Genomic DNA, 17074 nt, shown 5'->3' on the forward strand with positions numbered 1-17074 from the left:
TCTTGTTTTTAAAGAACTGTAAATGAAGTAATTTAGTGTAAATCATGAGAAAAATGTAAGATAACTGAAACAGAAATATTTGTGGTGTCACATACTAGCTTTGTTCATTACATGACTCACAAAACTCCCTTACTCCAGGAAGACAGATGTACCCCTGAGAACAGTAGTTCTGGGGAGTGTGCTTAGACCCAGCCACAGGTGACACTGAGCTCTGCACTCTCAGCCCCCCATGCACTGGGTGCATCCCAGGGATCCACTGCTTTTATAAGTGTTTACTGTGGGTCATATTTTCTCCACCCAAATTTGCATTAATTTCATGGGCCCTCTGTGCTCATGCTGCATTTCACTAGCACGTTAGTAAAGCTGCTTTGCAAGTAGATCTTTTTCCTCCCTGCTCCAAGGCTGCTGCTCTTACTCCTGGAGGAGGACTTGGAGAGCTCCAAAGGATTGCAGCTTCTCATCTCTGCTCTAGCCCACAGCCAGGAGCACGTCAGATGCTCTGCCTCTGTCTTCTGTCATTGACTTCTGTGTTATTCCTTAGCTGCCATGCTCAAACTGAATACACTGTTATCTTCCTGGAGCTTTTTCTTAATTTACATGCATATTTTTGTGATACATCTTCATCTCTGCTACTCTTCATTTTGATTTCTTTTTATTGCTTATTTCTGTTCTTATGTCCGTTTCATGTATTTTTGATTCCACTTACATGGCTATGGAGCAGCAATCAGCAGGAGACAAATTTGAGTTGTAGACCAGATGTGGCAATGAGTTGTGTATAGCCCTGTTTCAGTAAACTCTGTTACAAATCATTGCTCACATCGTATTGTAAAATGCAATATCTGTACACTATAACACTGCATTATCTGAGTTCCCTTACCAGGATGATGATTTTGATTTCACAGTATTCTGATTCCCCAGAAACACACTTGTGCAAGCAATAAAAACCATCCAAGCTCCTAATTTTTGTTCCTAGATGGTATTTGATTCTCAGTCTGCTTGTTAGTTTCTCTTAAATTTGTTCTATAGATAATTTATGTTTTCCAAAAGGATTTGGAAATATTGGGGTAATCTTGATTCTGTTGAGTTTGTGGAGCAGGGTTTTACTTCTTCAAGCTTACATGGCCTCTCTCAGTTTACATAACATTACAGTGTGCAATACACACTGTAGAATTTTATTCGTGCTGCAGACAGCTGGCTAAACATTGGAAATGGAAAGATCATCTGTAGATGATACAGGATTTGAATTTTATATGAATAAGGGGATTTTCTTATGCCATGATTTTGTGCTGGGGTTTTGTTTCTTTGGTGGGAGAGGGAGGTGCATTTGGATTTTTTTTGTGTGTTTTGTTGGGGTTTGGGATATTTTGGGGTTTGGGGTTTTTTATGTTTGTTTGGTTTTGCTCCTGAACAGTGATGTTTTGTTCTTAAAGCAGGTCTTCAGACTCAAAATGTTCCTTGTGCTTTAACAGGAGTCTCAGTAATCCAAGGGACTGGCTGACCTCCATGTGGTGTGTCAGAATAGGCTGATGGAATTGTACAGGAGCATATATTCATGGCAGGTTTTTCCAAGAAACTGCTTACTAAGTATGGAGTATTGATTCTTGTGATGTGTAACCTTGGTGCAACCAAGGTTAACTGGCTGCTGCATTTGGGTCTCAGCCATCAGACCTGCTTTTAGATTTCTTGTTTACCGGTAGCTCACCCTTCTGTCTTTCCCCGTATGTACTGGGCACTGTCTGTTACCCCTCCAGAGACACAGAATTTACTGCCCAGCTGCACTGAGTCTCTGGAATCTGTTTTGAACCTCAGACACCTCTGTGGTTTCAATGCTAAGGCTCTATTCTTATGAATACTTTGGATTTCAGTTCATCTATGTATCCCAAAGTGGTGAAAGCAGACAGACATATAGATACAGACCTCTAAAAAACTTTAAAGCAAAATTTTTATAGGAATATATAGGATAAAAGGATCAAGAAATAAAAACTCAGCATTAAGTGTCCTCTTCTCCAGTTACTCCTTCTTCCTGCATTGCTCTTTAGGTCTATATGAGAACAAAATGGTGAACTCAGAATCTTTTGTCTGTATCTCAGCTGTTCTGCATAAGATGGGATATTTCTCGTTAGCTCTCTGCATAGCTCTTCTTGCACAGATGTAAATGTTCTTACTTGTGTTTCTGACTTTCATTTCTGACTGGAACACTAAAGAAGAGCAGTGGAAGTCTTGCTCTGGCTGCTTGTGATTGAATTCCCTCATTGCTGTGTCCCCATCTTGAAAATCTTGCCTGTAGCTTTTAGAGTAATTTTTCAGAGTAATTTCTTTTTCTATGCTTTAGGAATTTCCCATTCTTCAAACCTCAGCCTCTTAAAATAAACTTGGTCTCACAGTTTTCCCTGGTTTTCTAATTTACATTATTATTTTTAGATATTCCATCCTGAATATTTGAAACTTCTGTCCTATGGGTATTCATGCTGTCAGGCCTCAGGGAGCAAGTGCAAAAATGCATTTTTTACCCAAGGCATTCCTGATGCTGTGATTTCAAAACCTTAAGCAAGATTGATAAACTCAGCCTCCCAGCTAATGTGACACTGATAATTTCATGAGTGGCTCTTATCTTTTATATGAAGGGTAAAATTTACTTCTCATAAGAAAATGACCCTTATTTGAAAATGTTGACTTTGTCTGTCCAGTGTGAGTGTAATTTCGGGATTTATTTTAAATCCCGTGTAAGATTAAAATTTGAATGAAAGTTATTATTTTTTTAGCATTCTATCTTCTTTTCCACTTCTCTCATTTCAGATGTTGCAGTTGTGGACATGAGTGATATTTCCAAGCAACCATCACTGTTCTACCACCTTGGCGTGCGTGAAAGCTTTGACATGGCCAATAATGTTATTCTTTACCATGACACTGATGCTGACACTGCTCAGTCTCTCAAAGTAAGGTTCTCACTTCACAATCTGCTTCATTTCAGACATATCTTTATACTCGATCTTACAGATGTTTGTGATTTTTTGAAACTTACGTTTAATGTAATTCCTGATAGCTGCATAATTAAATCCTGCTAAGAAAAAGCAACTATTTGTAAAAACAGTAATAATAGAATAAATAAATGCTTTTTTTGTAAGAAAAGATCCACAGTGTGGTACTGATTTTGCTTCAGGTAGCTAGACTTGGAATTGAGGGTACAGGTCCGATTTTTTCCTTCCTTTCCCTCTTAATTAAAGTGTACATGTAAGAAAAAGTTATTGCCTGAATAATAACTTGAACAAGGGCTGTATTGCAGCCTGCTCCTATGTAAGCACTTCTGTCAGATGAGGTTTGTATTCCCTAGGTGCTGACTAGCTAAGACTACTAGAATCTCCTTTTTATTGCTGTTTGAAGATAGGAAAAGACATCCTCACCAAATCTTTTTAGAGGGCTGTTGTTCATTTTTATAGTAAGATAATACATGCTATACACTTAAGTCCTGAAATTGCTGTTCTGGATGCAAGTCATATATTGTGGATGTTTCTGCCTTTTTCAGTGCAAGTTCTCTTTATTTTACATCATATTTAGACTTTTGTCCTCTGTATCATCTGTTGCTGCTTTTAATATAATCCATTTTCTTGCTACCTTCACTGAGACAAGCATTGTTCATGCTTTGTTGTTTTTTCCTTATTTTGATTTATTGCCCCTTGCTGCTTCGCTTTTTTCCACACATTTAGTGTCCAAAAATAATTTTTGGAGTTCTCCAGCCTCTCTTGATTCTGTAAGAATTTTAAGGCTCCTTTTTTCTGAGAAAAGCTCTCTTCTTTCACGGCTTCTCATTCCTCTTCTCTGCTGTCAGTGTCTTTGATTTTGCTCTCTTGTGTCTATAACCCATACTTCCTTTCTTCACATGGTGGTCCACATGTGCATTCACATTCCAAGTGGCCTGGAATCCCAAGAACTCAGAGCTGGAGCCTGTCACACCCTTTGTTCAATGGTATTATTTGTATGGATGCACATTGAGGTATTACTGGCATGCCCTCCTTTCCTCCAGCTAATCAGGGTGGGCAGGCATACAGCTTTTCACCCACTGCTGGTAATATACCTGACTGCCATGAAATACTTCATTTTTATTTTTCATTAACACATTTTTATCTTTCTGTATGCTGTCACTCAGATGTTCTGACCAACTTGGTTCTCCCAAGGATGTGCCCAAGTCTGGGAAGCACAGGCTAATTGTTTTCTATTTGTTGCTGCCCAGTGAGGATACTGTGTTTGATTTCTGCACTTCCTCCCATAGCACATACTCAAGCCCCTGCTCCGTAACTGGAGTGTTGAAGAATCTCCAGGATTGCATCCACCTGTGGCTGGATGTTCAGACTGATTGTTGCCAGACCTTGCAAGTCTTTGCACTGTCAGTTCTAAGCCTTTTTTTCTAATAATGTAATTCTCAAGTCTAGGGACTGGGGAACACCAGAGTGTGACTAGGTCACTTAAGGCTAGGAAAACTATTATGTGCCTTCACCTTTCTTCTTCTAGGGACTCTGTCAGTGGCACTGATGTCTTACTTGTCCCTCAGTTGTTTGCATAACCCCCTTGGCCTAAATAGGCTCCTAGTATATCTTAGATGGGATCATAAGACTTGATTTAAGTTGCTGGAACCAGCTAGGAGAGATCCTGTGTATCAAATGGTTTAAACTGGACACTGAGACAGGGTTCAGTGTTGCTCTTGCCATTGGTATCTCTTCAGCAATCAAACCCCAGTTCAGTGCTGGATAGCATTCAAATATGCTGATACACCTTTATAAGGAATACTTCAGAAGGTAGGCAAGGACTATTCATGGGGTATTTCAGCACAGAACGGTTCATGACACATTTCACATCATAGGTGCTGGATGGTTTCAGAAGAGTCAACTTCTCCCTATTGAGAAAGATTTAACTGCAGTAGATAAAGCTCTATTGGAGATACTTGCTTAGCTAGACAGACATTACTTTCCAGATATGTAGCATTTTAGCTGTCTAAGCCTTCCATCAATTTTGTTATGAAATATTTTATTTGGCATAAGGAGTTTAGGCTAATTAGAAGTTCCATTTAGGTTGTAGTACCTTTTTGACCCTCTGATGTTTCTTTATTCTGAAGTTTATGAGTAATTTGTTCAGGGTTTGTTCACTTCTGTTCAGAATTGTATTACTTTACTTGGACCTAAGTTGCTGTGCACACTCTTAAAAGTGGTGCAGAGTCTGAGTGTTATAAAGGCAGTATTGATGTTACTGCTGTTACTTCTGCTGAAGATCTGTGAAGTTCTGGCAACCTGACTTTATACAATTCATTTTAGGAGCCATCCTGAAGTTGCCCCAAGAGTTGTCTCTTCAGTTTCACCAACGTTCTTTCAAAATAACCTAGTTCTGAGGATATAAAAGGATACGTAATCTTGTTTTCAAGAGAGTCATATCTATAGAGCTAAACCTCTTCAATGCTCCCTGATATTTTTGCCTGTTGTTGAGGAAATGGGTGCATGGCCATGGGCTGTGCAGTGGTTGTCCAAGTGGATTTCAGGGTCTCAGATATGAAGTTGCTCAAGCAGAATCATCTCAGGTTGTCAGAGCCCATTTAATTCAAGTATATTGAAAACTTTGATTAGAAACAAGTCAATGTCTAATATTTGTAGCAGGGATTACCTGGAGACCTCTTTAGTTTGACTAAGCAGTGTTCATTGAATATGAAATCCATCACCCAAGAGAAGAGGTTACTTACCAGCAACTAGATGTCTCTGAGGTCTAGTTTACACACCCGTTAGTTTATCATCTGCTTCGTTGTTTCAGTATCTGTCCTTAGATTTTGAGGTGAGAAGAATTAGGGTGTAGAAGGAATGTGTTGGTGTGTACCAATCTGTGTAACAAAGGGGCTTAGGTATGTGGAGGATACTCTTTCAGAGAGATAAACCCTCCAGCTTTGAATGCTTTTGTCTCACAAATGCTCAGTGTGACTGAGTGTGCCCAGTCTAAAAAACTCCAGTTACTCCTAAGTAAAACTTTCTTTATTTTCTGAATACTTTTTAAAGTAGGTTTCTTCACTGAATTGTTAATTTTTTCCTAACCTGAGCTGCTGAGACTCTACTTGATGTTGTTCTGTCCCTTTACTGGGAATTTACTGTGGCAGGAAATCTGGATTATGCTAAAAAGAATGCATCTGTGTGTGTGTGTGTGTGTACGTATATATGTTATGTGTATGTATAGCAGTGTGTTTTATTGGACATAATAATTCCCAGTAAAAACAAATAAACATTTCTATTATCTTTTTTTCCCCCACAGGATATGGTATCTCAGAAAAACACAGTAAGTTTTAAATCCACATTCATTTTTAAATATAAAATGAAGATCCTGCATTTGAAGCAACTTTAATACCAAAGCTCCCAAGCATATATATGCTCTCTATGATTAAAAGCAGTTGTTTTACCCATCTATAATTCAAACTTTTGGAAAACTTGCTGACACTCCAAACTAACACTAGATTTTAAAGCTACTTTTCCTTATAAATTCCTTTCTAAGCTGTAGAAAAGTGCCAGTACATATAAGTTTTATTTGTAGGTTGGCAAATCCAAATATAAACTCAGAAATTCAAAGTCTCTTTTTCCCTCTACCACTATCACCCATTGTGCAAATGTAGATGTTTGTGATGCCTTAATGGGGTTTGGTTTTGTATTTCAAGCAGCTTTGGCTTCTGTATACCTGATCTCTAACTTAAAAATTCACAGATTTACTTAGAAATGCTTATTTCTTAGAAAAGCTTATTTCCCAAAGTAAAAATATTCTTACATTTAATGCAAATAAAGCCAAACAGATAAGTTTGAAGCAAGATAAAATGTAGGAATTATTAAGGCTTTTTGAAATATGCCATGATATCTTATATAGTTGTATATTTTGCCATAGTTCACACCATGTCAGTGTTTCATAAAATCCTCCACACTTTTGTTTTGATAATGACTAATTTTTCAAACCTCTTCCATTCATCCTTTCTGTTTTCTCCCATTCACCATATACTTTTATTTTCTTCTAAACAGTATTGAGCAGGATTGAAATAATAAAGTGGTATTAGAGTTTGATAGTAATTTAAAAGAGAACTGGAAAAAATGCATTACTCATAGCAGTTTATTTTGAGCTGCTGTTATGACTTGGCCACAGTGCTCCACATAGGCTAAAGATAGATCAGGTTTAGCACATGCAGATGCAGGTCATCCTTCCTGGCTGTCTCAGGCATCTTTGAACCACTTTGACCGGTGTGGTGGGAACTGCATTTACTGCTCTCTGGCTCTCTGAAGGGAGACTCAGAATGTGTCAGATTTGCTTGTGAATGCTACTATCCATCAACTGGTGGATGACTAAAACTTCAGGAGCATATGTTCTCCCTTCCAGAGCAAGAGGGAGAATTGTGAATGAGCTGTTTGGTGGTAAAACAGGCATGGAGTAAACAACAAAGGGGAAGGTGGCAAATTTAACCTAGTGCAATGAGATTAGCAGCCTACAGTCTTTTCTTTTGGCAGAATCTTTCTCCGGGGGGGCGTGGGGGTGGTATTTCCCTTCACACTGAAGAGAAGATTGAATTACAGAATATGCTGAGTTGGAAGGGACCCACCAGGATCATTGAGTCCAACTCCTGGCCCTGCACAGGACATCCCTAAGTCACATCATGTGCTGAGAACATTGTCCAAACACTTCTTGAACTCTGTTAGGCTGTTGCTGTGACCACTTCCCTGGGGTGTCTGTTCCAGTGCCCAACCACCCTGTTGAACCTTTCCCTGGTATCCAACCCAAACCTCTCCTGACTCAGCTCCATGCCTTTTGTTCCAGTGACATGGTTTCTATGGTGGGGTCTGGTATTGGATCTGTAAACACCTTGTGGCTCACGGGGGGGGGGGGGGAGACATCTCTAAGCTGGGATCCTGATTCCTCCTTTAAAAAGGAGGGATTGTCTAACCCACTTTCTTCAAGTGCTTAAATTATGAAAAAAAATTGTGAGTAGAATACAGTGAGGTATAAAATGAATGACTTTAAGTACCAAGTATGGATTCCTCTTTCTATTATTTGAGGTTGTTCATACCTTCTATTATTAGATAAATGTACTCCCATATTTCATTCTTTTATCAGTATTTGTTATTCAGAAATTAGAACAAACTCATGAGCAAGCTAAATAATTGACAGGATAAAACTGTTTTTTTTAAGTGGAAGCTGACTTCAAATAGCCAATTGCCTTTCCCTCCCTTCAAATCCAGTGAGTTGTGATGAGAGGTTTGCAGTTTACCAGTGATCCAATATGGAGCCACTGCTTCATTGCTTGGTTACATATTTTACAACTGTATGGGCAATGTCCTGTTTGAAGTGAATAGCTAATCAGGGTTGCTGTGCTTGTTAAGTAGGTACATAATTGGCATGAATTTGTTATATCCAGTCAAATATATATTTAGATAACCATTTCAGTTTAATTGCTGAATATTAGATGCAATAATTAATTCCCCTATAGCAGAGTTTTGTGTTTTCCTTTCACTTGTCCTGAGTGAAAAAATGTGGGTATGCCTCTGTTGAAACTGTGGAATAGCAGAGCTTAAATATGCTTTTTATCAGGGGCAGGAGGCATGGTGGAAAGAAGAGAGATATCTCCTAAGCCTTCCTCCAGCCCAGTGGTAGCCACAGGAGTATCATTGCAGGAGAAGTCCTCTCCATGTTTTACAGGCTCTGTGTTTGTGCATCTGCAGGGTATGTAAGGAAAGGGGAACAACTCAGATTGTTTCCAGGTACAGCACACCTTTGTTCCAGCAGCAAGAGTGAAACTTTGTGGGCTGGCTGCTGTAGCTTAGAGCTTACTCTGAGGTTTCCCTGCTCTCAATTTTCCTATTTATCCTACAAATCTCACATCATCTACAAAGGTGCAGAAAAATCTTAGCAGAGAGGAGATGTGGAGCTATGTTGAAGTTGCAGAGAAGGTGAATGTCTAGTGTGTCATCAGGGTAATTTGCTTTGTGTATCACAAGAAAGCCTTGAAGAGAATGAATATTTCCCTTTTAGAGAACGCATTATTCTAATTCAGCATTGAGGAGGAGACAAGAGAAAGCAAACTGGACATGAAGCTGAAAACAATGCAGAGAAAAAAAAATCAGCAGTTCTATGGAGAAGTTAGCCTGAGTATAGCTGATCTAACAGTGAAAATTATACAGCAGACAGCTGCAGTGGTGGGAGCCTGAGAGATTTAATAGCTTACTGTCTGAAAAAAGAGTGTGAGTAGGAGAACTTCCTTCCTTCCTTCCTTCTTTCCACCATCCAGGAATGCAGTTTTCAAAGATAAGAATGAAGAATGTGATTCAGTTCTACTTGACTTCCCCAAACAAGCAGTTAAAATTCTGTATTGATAATTTATTGCATACTTGGATGTGAAAGGAAAGAATTATTATCTATGGGAGTTCAGTTCCCAAGGAAGAATTGCCCTGGCATGAAATGCAAGATCAAGATTCTGTGTCCCATCAGTTAGATTTCCTTCTGTAGAGCTCCTCTGAGCTTTAAGGACATTTCTGTTAGTTTTAATAAAGATTGCACAGCTTCCTAGTTTCTGTCAAAATTGTTATCAACAAAATAAATGGCAAATAAGCAGTCTTGCAGAACAGGTGCCATTATGGAATAATGGACTGAAGGACAGAGGAAAGAAAATTACTTATGGAAGATGCTTGTCCTTTGGAGTTTCTTTGGATGTCAGCTAAGCATCAGTTTACTGGAGAAGTGAAATTTCAAGGATTTTCAAAAGCAAAAAATGCTTAAAAAAAATAATGTTCCCCCAAACCAATGTAATAGACAAAATCCATTAGGAAGTTTTTCTATTTTGATTCAAAAATTTTTGCCATCCTTGACTTTTTTTTAAGGAGGGAAATTTCACCTGCTGCTACAGGATCTTAAGAAATCATGAATAAAAAAAGTTCAAGATTAAGTGAAGAAAAGAGTGAACAAGGGGCTTTATAAAACTGCTGGAGTCAGGAAGCAAAATGTGCAGTCCTTGGGGCAGTAGCTCTAGGATTGGTTGCACATAGTTTGAGATGCACATTTTGATCCATTCATTTTGTTTGAATGAAGCATTAAAAATACAAACTAGAAGTAGAACTTTCCACTATGGAAAAATTATTATACCAAGTACAGAACATAAGGAGAAAGACTAGTTATTTGTTCTTTAGTTTATAATATGCCTGAGGAAATTTTAATAACCCTGTTAATTGCATTCAGGGCAGGTGTTTGAAGGAAGGTAGGCTGGCTATTAAACCAAAAGGTTTATATCATTGTATACTTAGGCCTGTGGGCCTGGTGAAGTATTTTTAGATATTTAAATGGTTATTTTTCATGAAATCCTGTAGCAGCTCTTATATTAAGCAGTGAATAATGTCTGGGCCATGGAGGAGTCATTAGCAAAAATTCTTCTTAATCTAAAGGGAACTGCATTGCAATTTATCCTTGCCACAAGGAATTTTTATATTGAAACATTTTTTTAATTGTAATTGGCAGAAAGTTTCTTCAGAGGTTTCAGTAGCTATTTAAATTAGACTGTATATACTGTTTAAAGACAATAAACATTTAAGAAAACTAAATAGAAAGATTTTGGCACTTGGACTCATATTCTCCAGTTAAGTAGCCCCCATGGATTGTAATGAGAGCCAAGACTCTGAAATATGATTACATTATAGGAACTTAATTGTCCAAAGAAGTATTATTGCAGAGTTGCTTTCTATTTTTTATTTTCTGATTATTTTTACAATGTATAAAAGGTTATATGGTCCAGTCTTTTAATGATATATTTCTAAAAAGGCCTGAGGTAGCAGAAGTGTAAAAGCACACAGAACACAGAATGAAAGAGCAGTAATGTCTTAAATTCAGTAATTTTTCTTTTCGAGTGGAAAATAGTACAAAGGCAATGGGCAACCAAATAAATGCTACTTCTAATGCTTTTAATAATGAAATATGCCACTGTTACTTTAGATAGTGAAAACGAAGGCTTTTAAACTTTTTGTGTGAAAATTAGTTTTTATGGAAATATTACCATCTCAAGCAATATGTAGTGGTTGGATCATAGTTAACTAATCAGATAATGAATCTGACAGGTTCATAAAAATAAGACCTGAAAACATCTTAATGGTGACACAGGAGATGTATAGACATAAATCATACAAATAAGAGAAATCCAAAAGATAAGATAAGTAAGAGAAATTACAACAGTTTGAACTGTTTTCTTTGCCTTGTAAATATAGTCTTGTTACAAATATCTATATTCATTTTCTGTTGTTTCTTTCTTTAATTATTTCTTTATTCATGTCTCATGTGTGTCTTTTTGTTTCTTATGGTGTTTTGTGGTGGTGTTTTGCTCTTTGTTGTTTTGTTTCAATTTGGAGTAGGTTGCCAACCTCAAAGCTTTTCTTCGTGTTCAAGTACCTCCTGAATACCACAGTGGTAATCTAATAGGCAAAGTATGTATCACTTTAAATCTGCTTTCTGTAGAATAGATATGCCATTCTTTCACTGTGTTTCTAGACATGTAAACATAATAATAATAAGGATGATTTAAGAATAGTGCTTGACAGGGTCTTTCCTTCAAGGTGATTGCTCCTTGCAAACTAGATCCCAGAAATTTAAAGTGTTTGTCTTGTGATAATCTCTCTTCACAGTCTTTACATAAAAAACACTGCATTTATTCAGATTTAGAAGAGGAAGTATTTTTTAGAAGTTTATAATATCTTAGTGTAGTGGGTTGACCATGGCTGGATGCCAGCCTCCCACCAGAGCCACTCTCTCACTCCCCTCTGCAGCCAGACAGGAGAGAGAAAATAGAACAAGGGGTTCATGAGTTAAAGACTGGGAGAGATCACTCACCAAATACCATTATGGGCAAATCAGGCTTGAATTAGAGATATTAATTGAATTTATTAGTAATAAAATCAGAGCAGGATAACAAGTAAAATAAGACTTTAAAAACACCTTACCCCCACTCCTATCTCCTTCCAAGCTCTACTTCCTATCCCAGCAATACAGGGAGACAGGGAATGGGAGTTATGGTCAGTTGATCACAGGTGATTTCTCCCACTGCTCAGGGAGAGGAGTCATTTCCCTGCTCCAGTGGGGGGTCCCTCCCACAGGAGACAGTTCTCCATGAGCTTCACAAACGTCAGCCCATCCCTCAAGCAACAGTTCTCCACAAACTGCTGCAACATGGGTCATTCTTCCATGGGTGCAGTCCTTCAGGCACAGCCTGCTCCAGTGTGAGTCCCTCATGGGGTCACAGTCCTACCAGGAGACCTGTTCCAGTCTGCACTCCTCTCTCTACAGGTCTGCAGGTCCCTGCCAGGAGCCCACACCAGCACAGGATTCAGATGGGGTCACAGCCTCCTCTTAGACATCCACCTGCTCTGGTGTGGGGCTCCTCCATGGGCTGCAGGTGGATCTCTGCATCCCTGTGATCCTCCATGGGCTGCAGGGGCACAGCTGCTTCACCATGGGCTGCATCATGGGCTGCAGGGGAATCTCAGCTCCAGCATCTGGGCACCTCCTGCCCCTCCTTCTCCACTGCCCTTGGTGTCTGCAGTGTTGTTCCTCTCATATAGTCTCACTCCACTCATCTGTGATTGCAGCTACATCTGTGCAATAACTTTTTTCCTTCTTGAATCTGTTATCACAGCAGAGTTACCATCATTTCTAATTGGCCCAGCCTTGGCCAGCAGCACATCTGTCTTGGAGCTGGCTGGCATTGGCTCTGCTGGACCTGGAGGAAGTTTCCAGCAGCTTCCCAGAGAAGCCACTCCTGTAGCCCCCAAGGCCCTCCCACTGCCAAAACCTGGCCATGCAAATCCAATTCATGCCTATATGGCAGGATGGATAGGAATGTGATGTCACAGAAAAACCTAACACTTGAGACAACAGTGAGTTAAATTCCCTGAACACTCAGGAGGTTGTGATCTCTTCAAGTCAATGCAGTTCCTTTTCCATTACTTTCTGTATTTTCCTTTTAACTGCTTAGTGAGGGGGAGTAAGCATCCTTGGTACTTGAGTGAGTGGCAAAATTAATAGCATGCCTCAAGTAAAATAATTGTGCTGTTAGCTTGGCAGGAATAATTCCCTCCTTGAAAGTGCAGAGATTTTTACTCAATGTTACTTATCTGGGAGAAAACATCCTTGAATTCAAGTGTAGCATCTCTGTCGCAACGTGACGGTTGCACCAGAATAACTTTACCAGTACAATTAAAAAACCTGTTTATATTAAGATCAAAAGTTTACTTTTAACAGCATTAAAAAAAATATTTGGAAAATATTTTCAGACAAAAACTGCTCTACATTTGGCCTGGCTTGCCTAGAGCCTAAAAATGGCCTCTGTGGGCCTCACTCCTTCAGCCTCTCAGCAAATGCATGGCTTTCTGCTTAATTCCTTTAACTATTTTACCTGAAGAACAGGTCCCTTTCTCAACTTATTTGCAATTATTTTCTGGGATTTTTTTTTCATGTTCTTAAATTTGTGACTTGTTTTGTGATTTTAAAATGTTGTGATTAAATACAAAACTTTCAGTGCTGGCATACATTATATGCTGGAAGATGAGCTATTCAGAGTTTTGAAGTTTTTGCAGTCTGCTTGGCTGCAATTTTTAACTTAAAATTTCCCAAAATCAGACAATTAAAATATCCTAGCTTCTAATCCTGAAATTAACCAACTTATCATATAGTCTTGATAAACTATGAAGTTATAATTCTATTACAATTAAATAAGTAATAGTTTATAGATATACATTTGTGTAGACGTATGCAGGTAGGGTTGCTACATACATTGCTTTACATCTACCTAAGCCATTTATTAATTATCTTTAAAAAGCAGTAATTGCTGTATGATAAGGCAGTAATTTTCAAAATTATTAGCTTTTGGTATCAAGAGACCAGCATCCTGAACAGAAGATCAGAGGAAGCAAGAGTGATATTTTCAGCCATCTCTAATTCTTGTTAGCAGATGAACTGGTTTTTTACATAATAAAGGTAGGAAAGACCTTCCTAGGCCACACAGTCTGTATGAAAGGGTTTTACAATTTATTATATGTAAATATTGTACAGAAGAGCCATATGTAAATAATTTTTTTCTGAAAATTTCATTGCTTTTTCAATAGATAGCTGCAGCTCTTTGCATCTCAAGATATGTTACCCTTTCAAATTGGATGGGCTTTTTTCATTGCAGGAATTGCTAATTTGCTGTTAAAGGTTGAAGAATAGACTTTATAGACAAGCAGCTTTTGTGTTGCAATGAACTTACTGTTTGTTTGAATAAACCTGAGACAAAACTTGGTACCATATTGGTGGCTTGGGTTGCAGTTTTTCTGAGTTTTTCGTTGGGAAGTAAAGATAACAGTCCAACAGATAATTATATCATTACAACGGGGATAATTTAACTTGGGGTTTGTAAGGAAGGAATATGACTTGATCTATGTCTGCTAGAAATAATTTAAAATTCTAAATCCTCACTCAGATCAGCAACAGGATGTACTGATATAGGTTTTTATCTGTAATTTTAGTAACTGCATGCCCTACATTTTTAAGTTCCTGTGAACAATCTGTTTCTCCTGTCTAGTTTAGTAATACATTCAAAAATGTGCCATCTTCATATCCATTCTTTCTATGATCTCAGCTTTCTCCCATTGTTCAAGGCAACTCTAAATGGCTATGGCTTAGATTATATGAAAAAATGGCAGGTATGATTTTGCTGTACATGTTCAGTGCTGAGATATCTCCAAAACAGTGGTAGTTGATCATGGGAGGTCTATCATGTTGACCTCTGCCTCAGTGCTCCCATGTAATTACTCTCAAATACAAAGTTCACCTTCCTTTCAAGCAAAGAATTGTCATAGCTGGAATGGGATACAGGTGCTTCTCCCAGCTGTGGAAGCCTTCGCAGTGGTCTGGTTTCTGGAGTCTTGCTCAGGGGATGAAAACACTGAACTTGCTGGTTTTGGGCTCTGAAGGGCCATTTCTTGTGTCCTCACCCATTTCAGCACCTTGTTTGTATTTACACATTTTATATGACATGTTAAGTTTTTTTGGGTTTTACTTCTAGAATTTTATGGTGCAAGTCCTAAAAGTCTGTTACAAAACATTTCAAAGTTTTGGGGTTTGGCTGGTTAGGCTTTTGATGGTAGCATGCAGCAGATGCTTTGTAGGCTCCTCTGGATTAAGCATCTCTGTAAAGTCCTTCTAGTGTCTATATTTCTGTATTTATCTCATTGTGGGGAGCTCTGCATCATATCTTTCCTAGCACAGGGTGAACTTAGAGGATGCAAGTACGTCTCTTGGGAGCAGAACATCAGCTAGTAACTGTCAGACTCTACTAGGGCCTGTGCATTACATTAAAAGGAAAAATTGAACAGTTTCATTCTATTGTCACTTAACAGACCTGGGCCCTTATTCATCAGCTTTGTTAATATTTGTAACTTTTCCACACAAATTTCCTTGAATTTAATGCTTGCAAATCTTGTGTTAAAACAGTGCACTAAAACTTCTTACACACCAGCACTACTCTAGCTGTTTTTTCTGTCAGCAGGAGATTCTGTGTATACTCAAGTATATTTCCACTTCCATTTGTTTTCTAAACTCTTGCTGTTTTTATTTTAGGCTTCAAGTGGCAATTATTATTTTATTCCATACATTGTCACACCTTGTGCTGACTACTTTTGCTGTGAAAGTGATGCCCAACGAAGAGCCTCTGAGTACATGCAGCCCAGCTGGGACAATATCCTGGGGCCATTTTGTGTCCCACTGGTGGACAAGTTTCTCAGCCTTCTCAAGGATGTCCATGTTACATCATGGTAATGTTACAACACATAGAGTTCCAGAACCTTTGATAGTCTCTTTTTGGTATTATGAAAAAAGAAGGTACAGAATTTCTAGTAGCATTTATTATCATTTTTTTATTTTTCACTACACTTAATGTAGTGTTAAAAGAAGCTGCCAGTTTTGCTGGTTTTTGTATTCCTGGCCTGCAGTTGTTGCAGTTAACTAACCATGTTGTGCTAGAATTTGATTTATAGTTACTTTCCAGAAAACAAAGGCAGTCCATGGGTAAGATAAAGTGCTTAAGTTTTATAGTTTTATAATAGGACCTAAGCTCATAGATTCTTCACAGAGTTCAAAGCCAAAAACTGCCTTTTCTGTCATCAGATAAAATATATACATGGTAGCAATGGGCATTCAGTTGTAATTCTCATGATTTGTTTTTATTTATAAATATTAACCTTCTGGTGTCACTTAATAAGCATGATACTGCTTAGCCACTTCTACAAGGGACTGTTGGAGTTTGGAGAATTGGGGCTGAAGAAGGAGGTCTTTCTCAGTGGCTCACTTTGTATTCTGCAGCTATTCCTGTTTGGTATGTAGTTTTGGAAAACACCCACAGAGACTGAGTTTCTGGTTTTTAATTTTCCCAACGTCTGTCTGAAGCATGAGGTAGCACCAAGGGCTCTCAGATTTGTTTCCCCATTGCCATCCCACCCAAGTGAAAGGCTTGTCTAAAAAACTACTATTCTTTTGTGGCCCCATCCTTGCAATCCCATGGATGACCCTCTTGTGACGTCCTACCCTGAAGGGGAAGGAAGCACCCAAGATTCCTAGATGCTTGTGGTTTAAAGGAATGACAAAAATCAGAGGGTCTGCAAAAGTTTGCAAAGTTTTATTAGTAAACTACACACTTGGCATGGAAATTCGTGTTTTAGTCCTTGACCTCCTAGTGTAAGGTACAGCAGAGGGTTTTGGATAAAGGGTGTAGGGTGAAAGGGAAGAGAGAGAGAGAGAGAGATAAATTAAAGAGGGGCAGAGAGGAGGAAAAAATGAAAGAGAGATCACCCATCCTGGCTCCAGTGTCAATCCAGCTGGGATTTCCATGGTCTTGGAATGCATATGCAAGGCAAGCACCCTGGAATTTTTTTGGAATTTTTCTTTTTATAAATAAGTTTTCACCACCCTGGAGATCAGCTTCTCACTGTGCATGCAAATTAGTTATGTGCAATCTGTTCTTGTAGATCTTTCTGGAAATGGGTTTGAAGTCTGGGGGTTATTGGGTGGT

General features: G+C 38.5%; 1 protein-coding gene across 1 annotated transcript in view; it reads left to right on the top strand.

The window, feature by feature from the left end:
- The first annotated feature begins 2798 nt into the window (after positions 1-2798).
- The window catches only part of MAP3K15 (mitogen-activated protein kinase kinase kinase 15), a 55815-nt gene continuing 41539 nt past the window's right edge, over positions 2799-17074 (top strand). Inside the window, exons 1-3 of the mRNA XM_031061207.1 lie at positions 2799-2936; positions 6280-6303; positions 15628-15821. Coding sequence (XP_030917067.1) covers positions 2814-2936; positions 6280-6303; positions 15628-15821 — 341 coding nt within the window. The 5' untranslated portion in view covers positions 2799-2813. The remainder of the gene's footprint in view (positions 2937-6279; positions 6304-15627; positions 15822-17074) is intronic.

The sequence above is a fragment of the Geospiza fortis genome, unplaced genomic scaffold (genome assembly GCF_000277835.1).
Source record: "Geospiza fortis unplaced genomic scaffold, GeoFor_1.0 scaffold285, whole genome shotgun sequence".
NCBI classification, from domain to species: Eukaryota; Metazoa; Chordata; class Aves; order Passeriformes; family Thraupidae; genus Geospiza; species Geospiza fortis.